Source organism: Rhipicephalus microplus, chromosome 7, assembly GCF_043290135.1.
Source record: "Rhipicephalus microplus isolate Deutch F79 chromosome 7, USDA_Rmic, whole genome shotgun sequence".
Lineage (NCBI taxonomy): Eukaryota > Metazoa > Arthropoda > Arachnida > Ixodida > Ixodidae > Rhipicephalus > Rhipicephalus microplus.
In genome coordinates, this window is record NC_134706.1 from 168,636,688 (window position 1) to 168,658,703 (window position 22,016).

At 43.5% G+C, this 22,016-nt stretch overlaps 1 protein-coding gene across 2 annotated transcripts; it reads right to left on the reverse strand.

The window, feature by feature from the left end:
• Nucleotides 1-2,053: 2,053 nt before the first annotated feature.
• On the reverse strand, nucleotides 2,054-13,477 carry LOC142767704 (uncharacterized). 2 transcript variants are annotated; one of them, XM_075869910.1, is made up of 5 exons: nucleotides 13,096-13,477; nucleotides 8,060-8,114; nucleotides 5,822-5,910; nucleotides 2,495-2,654; nucleotides 2,054-2,397 (listed from the first exon to the last, which is right to left on the reverse strand). In XM_075869910.1, exons 1-5 carry the CDS (start codon nucleotides 13,240-13,242, stop codon nucleotides 2,135-2,137), a joined length of 714 nt encoding a protein of 237 aa, XP_075726025.1. In that variant the 5' UTR covers nucleotides 13,243-13,477; the 3' UTR covers nucleotides 2,054-2,134. The 2 variants fall into 2 exon arrangements, with proteins under 2 accessions (XP_075726025.1, XP_075726026.1); XM_075869911.1 differs by having other exon boundaries at nucleotides 8,060-8,122; nucleotides 13,096-13,230.
• Between the last annotated feature and the right edge of the window lie 8,539 nt (nucleotides 13,478-22,016).

The window sequence follows — 22,016 nt, forward strand, 5'->3', positions numbered from 1 at the left end:
TGCTCTTACGCAAAAAAGCAAGCGCATTCTGGAATTACACACATTCTGCTGTCTGCCGTGGTGTGCGTTGAAAAATACTTTACATCAGTTCTGCCAGAAGATACAGGCCGTGATTCTTGCCCGTACGCGAAAAAAAACAAGCACATGCTGTAATTACACATACTCTGCTGTCTGCCGCGGTGTCCGCCGTAGAATACTTTACTTCAGTTCTGCAAGAAGATACAGGCGGTTATTCTTGCTCTTAAGCAAAAAAGCAAGCACATGCTGGGTTTACACACACTCTTCTGTCTGCCGCGGTGTCCGTTGAAAAATACTTTACTTCAGTTCTGCCAGAAGATACAGGCCGTGATTCTTGCTCGTACGCGAAAAAAAAACAACCACATGCTAGATTTACACGCACTCTGCGGTCTGCCGCGGTGTCCGCCGTAGAATACTTTACTTCAGTTCTGCCAGAAGATACAGGCGGTTATTCTTGCTCGTACGCAAAAAAGCAAGCACATGCTGGATTTACACACACTCTGCTGTCTGCCGCGGTGTCCGTTGAAAATACTTTACTTCAGTTCTGCCAGAAGACACAGGCGGTGATTCTTGCCCGTACGCGAAAAAAGAACAAACGCATGCAGTAATTACACGCACTCTGCTGTCTGCCGCGGTGTCTGCCGAAAAATACTTTATTTCCGTTGTGCCAGAAGATACAGGCTGTTATTCTTGCTCATACGCAAAAAAAGGAACCACGTGTTGGAAATACACGCACTCGGCTGTCTATTGCGGTGTCCTTTGAAACCTTCTTTACTTCAGTTCAGCCAGAAGATACAGGCGGTTTTTATTGCTCGTACGCAAAAAAAGCAAGCACATGCTGGAATTACACGCACTCTGCTGTCTGCCGCGGTGTCCACCGAAAAATACTTCACTTCAGTTCTGCCAAAAGATACAGGCGGTGATTTTTGCTCGTACGCGAAAAAAACAAGCACATGCTGGAATTACATGCACTCTGCTGTCTGCCACGGTGTCCGCCGAAAAATACTTTATTTCCGTTCTGTCAGAAGATACAGGTGGTTAGTCTTGCTCATATGCAAAAAAAGCAACCACGTGTTGGAAATACACGCATTCCGCTGTATGCAGCAGTGTCCGTCGAAAAATACTTTACTTCAGTTCTGCGAGAAGATACAGGCGGTTATTATTGCTCGTACCCAGGCAGCACGCCGCCGTTGGACCAATCTTGGACCAACATCGGCTAACATCGGCACCGACGTCGGGCCGACGTCGGAAGTGCAACTTCTTCCAATGTCGGGCCGACGTTCAAGCCATTGATGGGCCGACGTTTTGCCGATGTTTTAGCCAGTATGCAACCAACATTGGGCCGACGAAGGCCCGTCGTATTGCCGACAAAGCTGCCAATGTTCGGCCAACATTGGGCCATATTTCAGCCAATCACATGCCATTTTTACGCCGATGTTTGCTGCACGACGAATATTGGCTACGGATGTACGACCGACATTGGACCAATCCAGGGCCACATTGCAGCCAATCAAATGCCGTTATTACACCAATGTTTCCTGCACGACGAATATTGGCTACTGATTGACTTGCCATTATGTAACCATTATTAGTAGGGAATTTTTCTTACCGGAAGATTTAAACAATATGCCTCGATGACCCGCTCTTGTAGCTTTGCAGCCCTGTATACTAGGGGCAACAAAAAATTGAATGCTGAGAACTGAAAGCAGTTACTCGATCTATTTCATCTTTTATACCTCATTCCCTTTGCTAACACTAGAAGTGTAGTTTATTTTTTACCAATTTATCTTTTGCAATAGCGAGTGCTTTATTTGGTACTGGTATTTGGTACAGCAGATCGAAAAAAGTCGTTAGGAAGTAAATGTTGAAAGCGTATGTTCCCCACTTGCAATCCCCACATATGTCCCCCACATGGTAATCGAGAATATTCATAGTTTAGAGCATTTTTTTGTAACTAAAACATGGTGATGGTGCTTCCGAATCAGCATAAGCTAGCCGAACAGTGCACCACCGACAGTCTGCAGACTATTTATTTTTTGTTTGTTTTTTATTTATTTGGTACAACAAAAAATGTATACATTGAAAAATATATATACACAACTAAAAAAGGCCCGCTCTACTGCAGGCCAGCTTGCGTTGGGGGCACAGTGACAGTGGTGCTGTCAAGGCCCTGGCTGCTGTGGCTGGGCAGGAAGCCAGCTGCCGCGAGCAGCCGATAATCTGCACTCTGAGAGTGGGGATCATCGGGCTGCTCCACAACAAATGCTTCTCTGAAGCGCCGCTTCCTGCCCCCACAGCGATCACCAGACCCTGGCAGCCACCTCTTAATAAAGTTGAGGGCCTCCGCCTGGTCGCACCCTGCTTTTTGGCAGATGACATCTGCATACAAGAACAGAAATACCATAGTACACATGAAGCACTGCAGTACAGAGAATACACAAGGGTACACACACATAAAACAATGAACAAGTCTAACCTGTCACTAATCTACAGAGCCTCAGGTTCACAAAGGCCCTTTTCCCTTTTCTGCCATGAAGGCTGTACAGCACTTGCACATCATGTGCCAATACAGCCTTCATGGCATTCACACCAATTTCTCGGAGGCCACGTCCCCCAATCTGCAGGAGGTGCTTGCGCTGTAAAAAAATGCAAAAAGCATAGATGGGGTAAACGCAACAGCACATCGAAATGTTTTCATGATAAAAATCTGCAAGAACAGGACACTGAAAACAACAACTTGAATTTTTGGGCATCACAACATTTCATTGTTTTTTTACGCTAACTTCAACTCACTTGACCTAAAATGGTTTCCACATCAGCCCTCTCACACTCAGTGTGAGAACCTTTCAGAGTCCTTCTCTGAATGCAGTTTCGCTGTTATGAAATCAAATACAACACTGTTATAACCCTTAATAAATATTGATTCTAGCTATGAAATAGTATAATTACTTTGTACAGTGCTCAAATTCCAATACACGTTTCTTTGAGGTTACAACGTCTTTGCCTGAATGTTGACCAGGAGTAGCTTCTACAGGTGAAAAACGATAAAATATGTGGAATTCAAAAAGAAGCTTGAACATGTTTTTAATCAATGCATTGTAAGCAGAGCACAACAAGATAAATGAACATGATCAAGGCGTACTAAGAGGCAACCTTAGAGCGACCAAATCTTGGTCATAGATGAAACTGATAGAAAAATAAAGGTTGCACTAGATGGTCGCACCATTTGCTGTTTATATTTTTCTGTGATAGCCAACAAAGAGGCATGTCGCTATAGAAATCTCATCACAATAAACAAAGGTGCATTTTTCTTTACACTGCGAAATTGGGTGCATGTTAGATTTTTAAAAAAGTAAGAAATCGGCTAACACAAGGCAGGGTGAACTGTAGCTCAAAGTAGAGAGAGCCGCAGCGGACACGAAATAGGGTGATAAATGAACAAAATTACTGAATGTCTGTTTTAAGCAGGCTACTGCTAGTCACTGCCCATCAAACACACGATGCCGCCTACATCGTCTGCTAGCTTAGGACAGTTCACTCGGACTTCACAGACTATAGTAAATACAGTCGAATCTCATTAATTCCAACACACTTAATTCGAACTGACGCTGTGGTCCTATCAAAGCTATACCGCGCTCCGAAAATGCTCTCAGCACCCCGCCCAATCCTACGGTGGCACTTCAGACACCTCATCGCTGTGCTTGAAGAAGAAAAGGAAAGAAAAGACTGCGGTGGAATGTTTGCCAAATGCCAATCTGCGACATTCCTGTGCCCCGCTTCGGCTTTTTTCGTCCCTACCACGCAGAGACCCTTCTCCTCTTAGTACTGCGCATGAAGAGAAAGAGGGGAAAAAAAGCTGTCGCAGAGAGTTGGCTCTCTCATGCCGATCTGCAACGCGCCGGTGTCACGCTTCCTTGTTTTTCGTTCCTGCTATGTAGAGACTCTTCTCCTTTCAACATCGCGCATGAAGAGAGAAAAAAAAACAGAAAGCTGCCGCGGAGTGTTTCTCTCTCGAATGCCGATCTGCTTTTCTCCAGGTGGAGACGCTCCTCCATTCTCATCATGTGCTGGCCACGCTCCGGCTGCAGCGCAGATGGTAACAGTGGAAACACGGTTGTCTTCGAAGTGTGTCAGCACTGGACATTGCCGCGCGCAACTTCTTTTGCCAGGAGAATACTGAAGCCGAAGTACAAATGCTTTGCAAACTGCACGCAAAACTTGTTGACTCGTTGCAAGGCCAACGTGTACAGACATGTATTGACTACTTTAATTAATGACGGATGTCCTGTAATTTGTGAATAAAACTTCTCCATGCACATGCATCACTGCATGGTGAGCCCTCCTCTCGTTTAGCGTATTTACTCTATTCTACCGCGCCCTCGATTGTAACGCGCGCCCGGTTTCCACGACAAAAAAAAAAAAAAAAAAAACTAAGACATCGGTTGCGACGCGCACCCTTTTTTCTCGTTGGCCCGCTTGATCACACCACTCGCGAAAACGACTCTTTTTGAGAGCGTCTTGCGTTTAAATATGAAGTACCGGGGAAGCTTATGCCTATCTGACATGCAATAGAGCATTGCTGTCACTCTAGTTTTACCGTGGCCCGATGTCAGTACACAAACTTGCTTCGCCCCCTTCTCCTAGACGGTTGTGGTGCCAGGCATGTCGAAGTAAAGAGGCGTGTGATTGGCATTCCCGATTTGCCCAAGCAGGTAGCCGTTGTTGTGCCGCAAGTTTAGGAGGAACCTCTGAAGACTCTGAAGCTTTTCTTCGTACTCCTCCGGCAACTTCCGGCATATGCCCGTTCGCCTTCGGAGGGAAAAGCCTTTTCTCTTCATAAAGTTCGTTAGCCAGCACCTGCTCGCTTTAAAATGGCTCTGCATAAGCTCTTTTTCTAAGGCTAACTGCATAGCCTGCACTTGGAGCAGTTCTGTCGTCACGGGCCGCTGTGCCGCTCATTGCTTAATCACATACTCGCCGAGCAGCTCTTCAATTTGTGGAAACCGACCCTGCTGTGGTCCACTGAAGCCTTTGCGTGAATCTTTGCTGTCGACAATATTCTGCTTTTGTTTCCGCCAGTCCCGCACGCACGTTTCGGGAACTCCGAATGACCGCGATGCGGCCCGATGTCTGTCCGTTCCGGCACACACGACGACTTTTCTTTTAAAAGCAGCATTGTGGTGCACTCGTCGAGTTTTCGGAGTCGGCCCTACCATGCCGTCGATGCTAATGTACTACAAGATGACGAACTCCTCAGCACACGTATGAAGTGCCGCGCATGGGAAACACATAGGCAGAAATTACCGACGTGCCATGCGGACGCACGTAGGGGGCGGCCATTTTGTAAGTGGCGATGGCAATAGAATGACCATATTCATTTTTTTTGTTCGTACTCGATTCTAACGCACATGCGATTTATGAACTCTCTTAACCGGAAAAAAGGTGCGTGTTAGATTCAAGTAATTACGGTAACTTTCATTACTTTGAACTTCTTTTAATTTGAACAAATTTTCTGGCCTCTTTGAGTACGAATTATTCATATTCGACTGCAGTACAGTGGCTCATGAGATAACCTGACTAGTTTGTTTCCCGAAACACAGTATCTTAAAGCAGTACTAAATTTCTGCATGTTACATAGGCATATTAAAAATCAAGAAATATACACCAAAGCCGCAGCCACAGCTGTACTCTGCACAGCTGCCTCTGCTGCCTCCACTTCTCCAATCGTACCAGCAGGCAGCCGGGGAAGGTCAGAGGGGCGCTATGCTGGCTGGGCGTGCTGAGGCACGGACAAGAGCCGTACCTTGTGCTTCAGCTGTCGCACCTCCTGCAGAACCTCTCTTTGTTGCTGCCGGATGCCAAGTTGGATCCGCAGGATCCGTAGCAATAGAGCTGAAACATACAAGAGTACATACCATATTTACTCGCACAATTTGCATCCTCACATAATTTGCTCACCAGTATAATTAGCCAGCCTGCTTTACTACAAGAAACTTTTTGCTCGCATACTTTGCCCTCCCCAACCAGCCCGAGCCACCTTGCCAGCACACACACAGACACATTTGACTTCATGATGCTCTGATCAGGCACATCTCTTGTCGAGCAGGCGAGTGCAGTCTTACACAAAATGGACTGAGTGCAAGGTCCCTTCTTCCATGAACTTTTATGCTTTCCCTAGAATATCGAACTTGAAAACTGAAACCTGTTTATGTGTAGTCCGAAATGCCTAAAGGTTTGCCTCCTATCTTCCCACCTCTTCCACGGCAAGAATGTATTCCCGAGACACAGCACAGATGTTGAACGCGTGCAAGGACCTGTCACATCAGCTAGATGAGGCAGGTTTTCGCACTCATTTTTTTTTTCGATTTCGCCATCTGGCCATTGCGTTTTTACCGTTCCTTGTGATAGGCTACAATAATTATATACGAGGCAGATTGCTGTTATAAAGCTTACCGAAGAAAACTGAAACCGTGCTACCGCTAAGCACATCAGCGTGGAGTTCTTCGACATGCAATATTCAGTATGGGAGCCAGCAGAAGAGTGCGTTGAATAAGACTTAGCATAGAAGCTTGGGTGTGTTGGTTAGATATCGGAGGGAACACAACGCAATAGAAGACTGGGACAAGGAATGGACACACACACACATGAAGGGCGACACACACAGCACTGTGTTGGCATCGCGCTTCCTTGTCTGCATCTTACTTTACGTTGGGTTCCCGACAATTATTGGAAAGTACTTATGTTCTCTGGTATAACCCTGTCGTGGGAACTGGTTTTTGTGAGCACTGTTCGGAAGAACTTCAAGAAAATGGGGGCATTTGAACAGGCTTAGCAAACAAATGACAATCCGCTTTGAGACAGCTGTGACAGCGCCTGCAACATATATTCCCAGTTGAGCTTTCAGGCCAGCGATTCCTACTAGCTTCGCACATGACCGGATTGACAAAAAAGTACACATAATACGCGAGTATATACAGCATTTGACTCTGTAGCTTTGATGAACCAGGCAGATACAAAAATTTATCCAAAACTCCATTGATTCTGTTGCAAAATTATTCAACAAACAAATTGCGATGTTATCCATGTTACTATACGATTGTGGCACTTTACCATTGCAGCTTTCCAGGAGGCACACATAGTGCAGCGTTAGTTCACCACTCGCAGTTAATTGTATGCAGTAGGTTGCTCACAGCAACTGACTGCATGCAATGGTGAACATCTTGCATGCTTGCACCGCTGTTTCAGCATGCTGGCTGCTTCCCATACGGCAATCAATTGATGTTCACAAAATTGGGAAGATGAAGAAAGACTACACAGTGCCCTTTGGCCACCCTATACTCCAAACCTCCAGCCAACAAACAAACAAAAGAAACAGAAGTATGTAAATGAATATTATTCCTAATGCAGCTGGAATGGAGTGTAGTTTTCACCAATTCTGTGTGTTAAGTCAATATGGAGTGAGTTAACTCCATAAAGTAGCTTTTCTCATAACAGTGTTCACTCTATTGTAACACAAGGAGTGACTTCATAGCATCTAGAAGGAAAAATAGAATCCTCAGTATTTGATAGAAATGTGAGGCTCTACTTTAAAACAACAATAATCTGGAAAAAGAACTCATTACATTCGAAAAAAGAAGGTAGCACAGTTGATCCCCTTTACAAGAGACACTGATGTAACAGACAAACGGGGATAAGAGGCACCAGTGTGCAGGCTGACATTTGGCCCATCATGCATCAGGCACTCCGTAGATGCGCCTGTGCAGCCGGGAGCCCTGCAGTCAAGCATGCTGAGCAAGACTGTTGACCACTGTACAATGACACATTGCCACAAAATTCCAAAACTTCATTTCACAGACTTCTGCAAAAGCTTCTAACACTCTTGCATAATTTTTGCACAAGCTTCTCTCATTCTTGCGTGATTTTCGTCAGAACATATAAGTGTTGGAAGTTGTATGTCCCCAAAAACTTGCACAATACAAATAGCATACATTAAAGTCTATCACTTAATACGTGCATAGTGTAACAATGAAAGGAAACTCACGCATGGTTTGCTCCGAGCCTTCCCCGTGCGGTGCCTCCTTGAGCCTTGGAGAGCACTGTACAGCTAGAGCAAAGTAGCATCAATCCAGTGTTAATGGCAGGTTAACAAGACAACAAAACTAACCCCCATATTCATAAACGCTCCCCGACTCGACTTTCACCCTTCACTTGACAGAGTTGAGCACTGTGCCGCTGCTCGTTTGAAAGCGACGCTGCGCTACTCGAGAAACAGCAGATTATTGCTGACATGCAGCAATTTTCTCTGCTTAGAGACGGCGCTCCCATCAGCCATCTCAAGTGAAGGTGAAGCGTTGAGTGGAGGGACGTTCTAGAATACGAAGGTAAGATTGGTTGCAAGAACACTACAATAGACACACTTAATTTTTACACTTCATCTATATTGTACAGCTACACACATTCTGCATTCTTATAATGCAACATATACATACAGGCTTATAAAGTAAACACTGTAGGCTGCTCAAATAACACCTACACAAAAAAATTACCCAAAAGTGGCCATGCGCAAAGTACTTTTATTTGAAACTCACAAAACTTTTGCGGTGATGGAGAATAAATAAGACAGGTTACGCTTGGAGGCACATAAGACCTTCGCAGCTTTCATAAAGTACAAAAAACAATATGGTATGTGTGTGTGTATGTACGCATGAAGCTTCAGCCTTTACATACGGTTTCTTGAAAGAATCGACTATGAATTTTATGGCACCTGTGTCCTTCAGCGCAATTGAAAGCCTGCTGATCAGTGTGTGATATTGTGGAATAGTTACATGGAAAATGGCGTGAAACACCTCAAATCAAATTTTTCTAGCTAGGAAATATGCAGCTGTGTATACACAACACATGCTGCAAACAGTGGGAGGTGACCACAAGAGTGATTTGAGTGTAAGCGGCAGTATTCCGCATTCATGCACCCCGCCATTTTCAACTGTTGCCCAAAAGCAGCACCACTTCAGCGTGCTACTTTTCTTTTTTTACACCATAAACAGCACGGAATACAGTGAGGATGAAAACAACATATGCAATTAAATTTTGAGCACTATTTATGGTGCGCATGATTGATTGATTGATATGTGGGGTTTAACGTCCCAAAACCACTATATGATTATGATAGACGCCGTAGTGGAGGGCTCCGAAAATTTAGACCACCTGGGGTTCTTTAACGTGCACCTTAATCTGAGCACACGGGCCTACAACATTCCCGCCTCCATCGGAAATGCAGCCGCCGCAGCCGGGATTCGAACCAGCGCCCTGCGGGTCAGCAGCCGAGTACCTTAGCCACTAGACCACCGCGGCGGGGATGGTGCGCAAGAAAAAAAAAAAAGGCCTTTGTACAACGACGAATTCATAATTTGCCTTCACGGACCTTCTGTTAGGCTGCACCACATACAGATTTTTTGTGGCTTTCAAAATAGATTTGAAAAAAAAAATAAATAATAATAACCGTGTTTACTCTCGTCATGAGTGCACTGACTAAGTCACCCTCATTTCAGTCGCCAAAATTTTGAATTTTTTTTTCTCCCACATATTAAACACACATTTTACGTTCAGCCGCTGAAGTCCCACGGGCTCCCCCCCCCCTTGCCGCCTTCGCTCGCTGCCACGTGCCATTTTATTTTTGCTTCTATTTGTTCACAGAACGTCCCCTGTCTTTTTTAATTATCTCTTGTAACATATGTGGCATTATCTTGTTCCCGAGGTGCCACAGGTGCTCTGTTATGTAGATGCACTATTAAACTAGTATTTTTGATCAACTGTGCATTTCTGATGTTTACCTTGCAAGTACGTAAAACTGGCATGCTTCTTGATCTACGATACACATGTGGCTTGTCTCACTTTGAAGGAAAAGTTAGCATACAATGGTGTAAATGCTTAGAATTTAAAATATTGAGGCAGCAGCACACCGGAGATGATCATATGGTAAAGAAACAAGTGCTGCCTTATTACTGGCAAGTTGTCACTTATATGTACAAATAAATTTTGCGAGCTAAAAAAAGTACAAAAGCACAGCGAGGCTATGATGTGGTTCAACCTGTGGATTCGTTTCATTTATCACGCCATATGATGAAGCTTCCTTTGGTAAAACTGCTCAGATAAGAAAAAAAGTTTGCTGTCCAATACAGCAACTATACAAAGTGTGCACGTGCATCTCGCAGCGCCTTTTCGTCACTTCCGAAATGCGCCACCAACATGCCCGGGCACAAACCGAATCTATCGCCTACAACTGCCATGTTGTCTCCTCGTGCTTGCACCCGTTTAGTTTTGCCTCACAATGCAAGTTTGAGAAATTATGAGCTGCTAGTGAGGCAAGTTGATTTAGTAGTCCACGCAGAGGAAGCAGAGCTTAGGGTGTTTCTTCGCTGAAAGTTATAACCTGAAATTGAGAACGCACATTCCGATTTTCCTAAAAGTACCAGCGTATTTGGCTGGTGCAGATTAACAAAAGCTACTTGAAGAAACTTTGCAATATTTGCATCTTCAGGTGCAACTTCATTACGGGTAAGTGCCATAGCCAAGTATTTACCTGCAAACAGATATAGCTTACCAAGATACTGTACATACAAACTTGTCCGCAGTTAAAATCATGATAGCGAGGAAGGCGGTTAAAATCGTGATGGCGATATCGGAGATTTGGTATTGCATTGAAACAAACTATAAAGAATGGGAAACAATATTAGTTCACTTTGAAGTATAGCCGATCGGCTCAAGTTGGGCGTCAGGATTTTTTTTAATTAGTCAATTAATTCTATACACGGTCTCTATCATGTTCAGTGACTCCACTGTACATTAGCGTACAACAAAAGCAAAATACAAAGTGAAAAGTGTGTTAAAGCATACGCGAAAAATAAAGTGATGACTGGCATTACCGCGGCACACACCACGCAAAGTCGCTATCTGCCTTATATAATATTTTCCTCGACTATTTCCACAAATTGCAATCAAAGAGGCTCAAGCTCAACATCAGCACTGTTTAAAACACTTGGGGGGGGGGGGGGGGCATTGCTACTTTGGTGGCTTAGGCCATGACAATATATTCATAATATTATATCTTGTAAACTTGCCTAGCTCTGCATGACTAGTTTTCGATGGGAGCAGCTGCGCTTCCCACATCCACTTTTAAAATTGCGGCTCGAGAGATTTTGAGCTTTCACTTGTTTTTGGGCCAGGCAATTTGTAGTGAAAGCAAGATAATAGGCCCTCATAGGTTGTGGCGGGCAGCCGGTGTACGCCGTGGCTGGTATATGTGTCACACATCTTGATTATCTGATCTTGTATCGAGTGAACGAGCGAGGCCTTCCTAATCCAATGAGCTCGTTAAAGTAAGACAACAAAAAACCACAATGCTTCCACATCGTTCACAGCAACAGATGACGAGCCCCCAACAAACCGCACTGCAGCACGTAAACGCCGTAGGTACCCAGAGAGTTACCCGGGCATGGCGGGAGAAGGCGACAAGGGCAGAAGTGACATCACAGGAACACTATGTATAAAGGGGACATTTAAAAACTTTTTTCCCATTTTTAAACTTCGTGCACTGTTCTGTCACAATTTATAGCTCAGAATAGTTGTATTTTGAAAAGGGCACTAATTCATAAGCCCAATGGTTCAAGGATGGGTGCATTTAGGGGGCCCATTCTAGGTTTTACTTATGCCCTTCAAGAACTTGCTTACAGGGCCAAAGTCCTGTTTCAGAAAGAACACGCTAGTGCATGGCCAGCAGTCCGTCAAGCATTAGTGCTGGTGAGATTTGGAAATGCAGCGCATGAGCATCCTCATCTGCTACTTCTCTGCTCATGCTCTCGGGGCTTACTTGCGAGGCACGGTCCTTCGCACTTTTCATTTTCACACTGTAAATCAACTGATACCAACTCTGCCTTCCATTATTTAATAAACCAATACTTCATGGTCACGAGGACGAGCTTAAAATGTTTGCTACATCAGACCTGAACAGCATTTTGAGTCATCGAAACTTGCTAGTTGCAGCGAGCATTATGCGAAAAATATGATGTGCTTTACGGTGACAACTTGTAAAACACTGCAGCAACGATTAAAATCATGCATTTTTTGTGCTCACAGGAAATCCCTGAAGCAGGAGGCACTGGGCTAGATAAATTGCGCAGCTAAAATACGGATGCGCTTTCCAATGCTGTCATGCGTACAGGCGGAGAAATGGCAGACAAAACTGGGCGCACCCCGATTCTATGCGCATGCGTCCAATTCACAAGCCTCGCTGCCAGTTAGCACCACATGGCTCACTGTCCATGAGCTCGCTTGTTTCCTGTAACAGTGGACCATACGGTACACCTATTAAAAAACGAGGATAGAATGTATATAATGCAGCATCTGATGAAGCCATGACGATGTGTTGCTGATGAAATCTGGAACTCTAGTTAGTACCCTTATTGTTAATTAGCCGACCGACTAGCAAAAAGATTTGCGACTGAAATGATGGCATCTACACCTGCCCTTAAAGGGACACTGAACAAAGTTTTTGCCGCCGAGATTTTCAGCCAAAGCAAAAGATTGGGTCATGAAGTTCATAGACAATAATAATTTCAAGCAGAAACTACGAAAACATACTGAATTTAATGAGCCTTTTACAAAATGCCGCGCCTAGCTCTTAGACACGGCGTTTTCTAAAAGGTCGCGACATTTATTTTTCAAGTTTTTTTTTTTTGTTATTCAAGACAAATCTACGGTGCATTGTTCACAGAAAACAAAATTGCCTCGGTAAGATTTCTTTGCGAGCAGCTTACTAATTTTAAGGCAGGCGCGTTGATTCGTGAACTGAAGGATGCGAGTGATCGATCTTGCCTGCTAGTGGCTAGGCGACAAAGGCTTTACCTCATGTCCTGGTGTAGCTAAGTCACGCAAATAGAGCAGAAAATGTGCATTATCATTTATTTCACCTAAATATCACACGTATGTGACTTATTGCCGGTGACAGGTGATCAGGATGAAGTCGACAAGTTGCAAATCTGAACAAGAATTCACTCCAATGAAAAACCAACCTATACTCACGTGCACGGTGAAGTCGAACACGTCGTCCGTCAATGTTGTCGCTGATGCCCGAAGGAAAAGAGAAGAGGACAAGCGACGGGGTTGTCTCTTTCTATAAAGTCGGCAGAACTGCCAGAACGGCCAACACAAAAGGCATCGGGTTGACATTCCTCCATCTGGGCATCAGTCGCTCCACCCGGACATGCAGCTGCTACTGGTTCTACTACTATCCTCTTCCCCGTGCCTCTTCCCGACATTGCAGTGTTGCTGCCATACTCGCGAACCTTTTTAAATTAAAGCACGCAATCATGTATTATCGTGCGCCATACTAAACTTAAAAGCAGTGCGCCGGTACATGAGATCACGAAGCGCGGTCCACGCCATCACAAGAGCAATTAGAGAAATGAAACAAAGAAAACAGAAGTGTATAAAATATTTTGTCTCAATACGATCCGCAATCCAGTTTGCTGCAGCGGCTTTTGGCTCTGTATGAACGGCCAAGCCAGTGCCAAGCCAAGCTTGCGTCCCTGATCAGCTGTTTGTTTCCATCGAGAATTCAACAGTGAACTGGCAATTTGTTTAGATGATATTGCTAAAGGGCTTGAAATTGAATATTTCTCTATGTACTACTGCTGTACTTTTCCTCTCTGTTTCCTGATCACAGTGATGAGATTGAGGAGGTTACAATTTAGAAAACAGCAAGTGCAGCTCAAGCATTGCTAGTATCGCTGTTTCGGTAATAAAATGTTACAAAGATTTTGCCCCGCGACCTGCTTGCCGTGTTCAAGCACCCAGTAGAAATTTACGGTGCCGCGTTTGAAATAGTTGAATAAAATTGCAATATTACGAAAGAAAGGCTCTGAAGCAACATCGCACTTTATCAGGCCTACACCTCCCACACCTAGACGAGTAGAACTCGTCGATATTATCTTGCAAAGCGGTGTATAATATTTAAAACACATTCTTTAGCCCACGATGAATTGTTCTCTCGTGTGGCTTCTCCATTTGGTACTGTCATGTTAACTTACAAAGGCAACTTTCTATATTTAGTCTCTTTAGATGTTGCAAAAGCTTGACACGTGGTGTGTATGCCATACTGATAATTCTCCTCGTAACCTGGGTCCGCCTCTTTAAACAGCGTCGCATTTTATTGTTCGCAATTGTGTTTGTTTTATACTGTAAGCGAGCTGTGTGATTTCATCAATATTCACGAGTGTTCCCTGACTATACAAACACGTGCGTCTTATTTGGTGCGGTGCACGTTTGTATGTAGCAAAAAATGTCATTTCGTCAGCGTGTGTCTGCATACACTTGCATGCCCTGCAGTACGTGTACATAATTAATGCAGTAAGGACTGCAATGCATAGCCTTGCATGGGACATATATTCCATGCACCCTCAGAGAAATGTTGTTTGTTATGAGCCAACTGTTTATCATTACATTTTTTTTTCGTTAAAGTTTCATCTCCATATAAAGCAGCTGTATACAGGCACGAGCTTCAGCAGCCTCCTCGTTGTTCAATTTTAAATAAAAACACCAAGCCTACCCGAATCAATGATCTGTTTGCTATCATTACTGTTATGTGTTCTACGATATACACAAGGACAGTAGTATACAAAAAATAGGGAGGAAATTGAATGCCCTGCCTGCATGGCTGCGCCGTTTCACAAGATCAGGCGCTGCGCTGTGAAGCTTCCTACCGGCCTGCAGAAATTCAAGGGAGCGTACAATAGCGTGGTTCAAGAGGACTTGTGGGGAATACTAGACACACTGGGTGTAAAAGATGGAGTCACTAATCGTTTAAAGGAAATCTATAAAACTAACAAGGTAGTTAAAAAGTGGGAAAAACAGGTATCCAAGCCCACAGTGGTGAAACGTGGACTTAGGCAGGCGTGCCCACTGTCACCCTTCTTATTCATGATGTACCTACAAGGATTAGAGGCCAAGTTAGAGGCAAGGGGACTTGGCTTCAACCTCTCTTTAGTCAAACAAGGAAAACTCATTGATCAGGCACTACCAGCATTAATCTACGCAGATGATATAGTGCTAATGGCCGACAACAAGGAAGATTTGCAGAGGTTGATGGACATCTGCGGTAATGAGGGAGATACGTTAGATTTTAGATTCAGTTAGGAAAAATCAGTAGTCATGATTTTTAATGATAACAAAGGTAGTGAGCTTAGAATACAGGAAGTCACGCTAGAGATAACAGATAAATACAAATAACTGGGCGTATGGATAAGCAATGGGACCGAGTACCTGAAGGAACACGAAATATGCGTGACCACTAAAGATAACAGGAATGCAGCAGTGATGAAAAATAGGGCACTGTGGAATTACAATAGGTATAATGTTGTGAGAGGAATATGGAAAGGGGTCATGGTTCCTGGGCTGACGTTTGGCAACGCGGTCTTGTGCATGAGGTCAGAAGTTCAAGCAAGATTAGAAATTAGGCAACGTGAAATATGTAGGCTTGCTTTAGGAGCTCACGAGAATACCCCAAACCAGGGAGTACAAGGTGATATGGGATGGACATCATTTGATGGCAGGGAAGCTAGCAGCAAGATAAAATTTGAGAAGCGATTGAGAGAAATGAGGGAGGAGCGTTGGGCTATGAAGGTTTTCAGCTACTTGTACATGAAGAATGTCAATACAAAATGGAGGAAGCGAACCAGGAAATTGACTGGTAAATACTTAGAAAACAGCAGGTGGCCAAACCAGAAAGAACTATCGGTTAAAAAGGAACTGCAGGAAACGGAGACTGACATGTGGAGAATTCGCATGATTAAGAAGTCCGCACTAGAGATCTATCGAACTTTTAAGCAGGAATTGGCCAAAGAAAGAATCTATGATAATACTCAGGATAGTTCTCTACTGTTTGAGGCCAGGACGGGAGTATTGCGAACCAAGACATATCGGGCCAAATATGAAGAGGTAGACACAATATGCAGTGCGTGCGAAGAGAAAGAAAAAACTGCCGAACACTTGACAATGCTCTGTAAAGGGCTTCACCTTATAGTTCAAGATGATGGCGCAGAGTTTTTGAAAGCAGTGGTGTTTAGGGACAGGGAGGGCAAAATAGACTTTAAGCGGGTAGACTTAAGTAGAAGGAGGTTATCTGATTGGTGGCTAAAGTCAAGGCACGATTGAAAATTAAACCCTTCACTTCAAAGTACCCGTCCAACTTTACTATTTAAAGGAAAAAAAAAATCTAGTGGTTACTTCACTAAGCATTACGGCTAGGTGACGTTAGCCGCCGCCCGATCTAAAGGGTACGGCCACATCCATCCATCTATCCAGCCAAGAATATGCTCTCTGGCTTGTTGCTCCAGGCCTAGTCAGGTAGATTTTCTGACCTCACCGTTGAATTGTTTGCTCGGGTTGTGGCTTGTAAACAATGCGGTTTTGGGCTTCGTATCATCTTGTTCCGTCATCATGTCCTCCAAGTGGAGGACATGTCGCAGTGTGAGGAGGGAGTACGACAAGGCGCTGATAGAATGAGCTATCAGTCTTACCAGGCAGGCGGTTGAGAGCGCACCGAGGCAGCTGATGCACACCAGCACTATCCGCTTCCTGTATAATAAAGGCTAGGGAATTATAGAAACACAGAGCAGAAATCAACTCTTGTGCCTCTCTCATGCACTCACAAGGCGGAACCTGCTTCGAACACTGAGGACCGAGCTAAGCAACACCATGCGTGACGATAAATCATGGTCTCCTATTGCAATAATGATTAAGGCACGCATGCAACTTAAACCATTGTCACGCAAGATGAATTCACAACACCATCAAAGTGGACCCAAAGCACGTGCTGATTATTATGTACGGTACTAGGGCTAAATTCATGCAGACGTTTAGTTGGCGCTGCAGTAGGCCTAGTTGAAGGAATGGCCACAGCTACTGCTGTGATGGAGAACGGACTCATTCACATCTTCATGTAGATTAAAACGGCTTACCCCGAAATGGCTGGGAGTGTCACGCTATCCCTAGCAGTGGCACATGCAGTTGCATATTTAACGATTACAGAAATGGCGTACCGATTTCCAAAGCACCTATCAATACTTCCATCAAGGTGTAGCACCAAACACTTTATCGCACATTTCGGGAAACATTTCTTTTTCTCCCAATCTGGTGGCTAGGCATGACTACGCCCAAGAATAAGCATGTAATTATGTATGTCAGAGGTATTTTCATCTGATCCCTGAAAAATTATTTCCCTAAACCCATGGAAAAAAAAGAAAATGGAATTCGCACCTGTCATCACATTGCACCCCATCACAGGAATGGGAGCAATTTGGCGTGGCGCTCAATACTCCCTTACGCTTAATCAGAGCTCGGTCTGGCACCAGCTCCAGACAAAACCATTTATAATCTCCTGTCTGGCACATCTGTTTTACTCTGCTCTCTCTCAACCAGAGTGCACCATGTACCTGTGGTTCACCCCTGGTGGATCTTTTTCACTGTTTGTGAATTGCACACAAAGCCCTTACTGGTAGATCCTATTCCCAATTCTTCATTATTCTCACGGGAGGCCACTCTTTGGGCAGCTTACATCACGACATGTGCGTGTCATGATGTCAGTGCCGTCTTTTTCAGAGTCGGCGCTGTCTTTTCTTTCTCTTTTGCTCCTTCCCTGTCTTGTGTTTCTGGTGTTGCGCTGCAAACAAGTGAAGATGTTGAAGAACAGCAGATGTTCAAAATTTGCTTCTCATTAATATATCGTGGTTTTGGGAATTAAAACCCCAGATATATTGAAAGAAGATGCATGAAGAGGGAAGGATGATATTGGAAACTGGCAAAAAAGGGATGACAGACTTCTTAAGCTATGCTGCCATTGAGATTTTCAGCTGTTCACGCAATTCTCACACGTGGCTTTGATGCAGCTATGCACATATCACACAAGCATGCTGACTGTACAGTTAGTATAACTGCAACCTTCATGTACCCAGCCTTCATGTACCCTCTATGACATTTCAGAACATCTGAGTCAGTGTTAGCATCAAGTTATGTTCTTCATGCTGGGGAACCAGTGTGATGAGTTACCATTTCTACAGAATGAAGCCCTGTCTACCTGGAACAAGCTGCAAGATATATAACTGAACGGCCCTTTTCAGGGCCAGTCAATCTCTGTCCGGCTTGGATGCACCAACTGATTCCCTTTATCATCAACCCTCAATAAAACTAGCAAATGTTTGTACATGTGCAAGCAGTGTCATTCAATATCTTAGGAAATGCTTGTGAAGCAATTTCAAGGAGAATCGTTTTTCTGATCTCATAGTGAGGCATTAGGAACACCTTAGTCACACCAAATGCCATTATTCAATGAGAGGAACAAGAGGAATATTTCACTGGGAACTATGAAGTAAACAAGAAAACAAATGTTTTCAGATACTACGAGATCATTTCATAAAAAAGCTCAGAAGTTGCTATGTGTGGCCACATTTATTCTGTGCAAGCATCGTGTGGTTACAAAATTCTGTACCAAACATAGGTTCAGCTTTCTGGAATAGACCGCGCTGCACAAGCTAGCTCAGTGCATGCACTTCTGTACCCTGCCAGAGAATATTTTTACCACCAGTATGTTGTAACGTGAAGTGAAATGGTGATTGCATTCTAGGGCGCGTCCTGCAGGACCCCAATAAAGTTGTTTCACTTGACCGGTTGGTGTGCTGTAAGCAGAACATTTCCAAGAAAAATCGTATAGTTTGGAGGAGGACTTAAGCAAGGAAAGGTGTAGATAAAACACTGGATTCACTGGCATTATCCTCACCAAGTATAACATTGTTTTTCTGGTGAAGCTTTGTGTCTGAACAGCGAGCAGGATAAGCTGGTAAAAACATGCAAAATGGGAAGTCTAGCACAGCAATCTGTGCAGTACTGCTCATTTCATGGAGCATTAATTTCACAGGCTTTGCTCATTGTTAGCGTTAAGCCTATATTATGTCCACTGCAGGGTGGAAGCCCAATCAATGTTCCCTGTCCTGTATGAGCCAATTTCATATTATGGCTGATAATTTCTCGATCTCATTGGAACTAATCAGCTGCCACCCTCTGCTACATTTCATGTGTCCTAATATAAATTAATAGACATTACTGACCTGTCATCCATCTTTTTTTCTCATTCCCAACTAATGCATTCATTTTTGATAAACTCTGCTTTCTTCCCATGTCTTAATATTATGCTAGCCTTTTTTCATTTTTCTGAAACATTATCTTAGCTCAGAAGCTAGAAGTTATCAGAAAGAACATAACGACATTCTACCTCCTGAGCATATGGCATCATCAATACAAAAATGTAATAAAAGTGAGAAAACATCCTATCTATATAAGAGGCCCTAAAATACTGCAGGAGGCAACAAATAAACTGGTATTTGTATAAAGGGAGTGACAAAAACTTTGACTACTGTCACTTATTCTGATTCTTGGGACATCTTTTTTTAGTACATCATAACACATAATTACACATTTACACAATTTACACAGAGGAATTGCCACCACGTGCATTGAGGCCACCCTTCAGAAGTCATGTGAGCACAAGGATGAGGTAAGCCTTAAAAACCAGATTAAAAGACTAAAGGATGCTGGATATCCCAACAGCACCATTACACCCGTGTGCTAAACCCTCCTGCAGAAAGTCAAGTTAAACAAAACAGGACCAAAATAAAAACAGAATGACCAAAGATCTTTGCATGCTATACCGTACGTGCATAAGGTGTTTCACAATATAAAGAAAATAGCGAGCCGATATGATTTTATCTTGTTACTTGCCATCCCTTGCAAGTTTTCAAAAGTGTGTGTACTAAAAAGCCACAGGAATAGCCATTATTTCACCATTCGTCACGAGAATAGGTATACTGAATGCCAATATAATGTTATGTATGAGATACTATTGACACGTGGAAACGTAAACATAAGACAAACTGGGCAATGCCCCAATGTTTGAGCAAGACAGCATGCTTAAAATGTTAAGAATGGCTATGGTAGTTGCATGGCCATACACTGTAAAGAATGTAAGTGCAGTTCTATGTTTCATAAAACACTGTTTTTGAAAAAAGCAAGAACAAGAAATGAAAGAGAGACTGTGAAAGCATTTTCTTGTCAGGAAGGCCATGGATCAGTGCATCAGTATACCTTCACTCATCCATTCGGAGAGAGAGTATTCTTTTCTCAGTTAAGATTATATTATCATGGTCTCACATGTGTCGTTGTGCATGAGCACTGTTCTTGTACTCTGTAAAAAAGTGGGCGTAGTACCTTCAATAAAATTTAGTTGGCAGTCAGCGCTCTTTCCTGTCCTTTTTGTCTCTTCCTGAACTTCTCTCACTGTTACTAGAACACAACCACAATGAACCAACTTGCCAAGATTAAGCTATTGTTGACGAAAAGTCAGAGCATGAAAATACTTCAGGGGCTCAGAACCTCCTCACTACCCGTCTAGTTACGGCCCTGGTCTATGTGTTCCGAGAGTGAAGCACTAGTGGAGCTATCTAACTACCTAACGGTGAGGAGGGTTTGTGTATACTCGAGCTTGTTTCATGACATGGTGAGAGGTGGCAGGTTGTTGAAATAATATGCTGTGTGGGAGGTCAAGATTTTGATTGAGAACGCTGAGTATGAGCCAGTGACATTAGGCGTTCAAGACTTTTTGCGATATTCACTCTAGCATAGGACCTTGGTTGGTGGTTGACGTGTGCATTTGATCACATTGTAGTCTTCCATCATAATTTTTTTGCCACTTGGCGTCGACGCTCTTGAGTTGTACCAAAGTAATTAAGCATCCAGGTACAAGTATCTTCTGTCAGTGTTTCAATGAAGAGCTGAATATGAGTAATAGCTTCCATCGATACTTCTGGCATTGGTGTATGCACATTTCTTTTGAAGTTCTCTTGTAAAAAAGGCATTAAAGGTATGTTTTTGTGACTTTTTAGTGTTGGCCAGAACTGCTGGTGTGTCCGAACGGCTCTTCGATTGGTTGTGGTGTTGTCTTGTTCAGGGCCACAGAGCTTTCAGTCTTTTTTATATTTGCCTTCACAGGAATGCTCTTTGCATGCTTCTTCAATACTTTGTATTATTCCTAAAGCATTGATTTCCAGATTTCGATTGTGGTGCTTTAATCTAGTGTTCAACTTCACGCTAGCTTCATTTGCCCGCAAAGCAAGAACTCAGGAGTATGGTAACTTTTGCTATGGGTTTTCCCTTCTTCAGTCTACTGTATTTTTGCCTGTGTTGTCTAAGCGCTGACAGCCTCGTGCGACAGCTTTTTTTTTGTGCACTTATTGTGTGCCAATGACTTATTTGCCTCCTCAGCTAAAGACTTTTTGTATTATAAGAGAAAGCTCTGTCTGTATTGCTTTTGTCATTTGCTGATGGTGTATCTTCAGTATCTCTTCTCAGTGTACACTATACTTGAATGGAAGAGCAGCATGACTACCTTCAGCTGTTAGCAGGCTTTTAGCTGCTGTAATACTGATTGATGCTCCTTTCCCGGGCGTTCTATTTTGGATGGTTGGCATGTCATTGCTTCTTTTAAACTTTAAAACTGCAGGTGCACCTTTTTCTGGTTACACCTGGTATATTTTTCCAGTGGTTATATATATATATATATATATATTGCTAACTTGAGAAACAAGGCCTCTTCACGTTAGGTGCACATCAGGTGGGAAGAGTACTTCTATTACTTGCCGAGATTGTGGCCCCTTATGGTGGGAATCATAATGCACTGTTGATGTGTCAAATTCACATAGCATAATTCCAAGGCACTCGATCAATATCCAAGGAAGAAAATTATGTTCTTTTGCGTGAGTTTCAGCAACTCTTAGTAATTTGTATGTAAATGAATACTTCATCATTCTTGGCTGTCATGTTTTATGGAAGCACATGTGCTTCGTTAATAACAAAAAAACACGCACGCTCACACCACTGCAGTGGCGTGAGCGTGCGTG

Excerpts from the sequence above, each read along its gene's own strand:
- LOC142767704 (XM_075869910.1), bottom strand. The coding sequence starts at position 13,242 with ATGTCAACCCGATGCCTTTTGTGTTGGCCGTTCTGGCAGTTCTGCCGA. Across the intron at positions 8,115-13,095 it reads TGTTCGACTTCACCGTGCAC|TGCTCTCCAAGGCTCAAGGA; the intron begins GTGAGTATAGGT and ends CTAGCTGTACAG. Across the intron at positions 2,398-2,494 it reads GCTCTGTAGATTAGTGACAG|ATGTCATCTGCCAAAAAGCA; the intron begins GTTAGACTTGTT and ends TCTTGTATGCAG.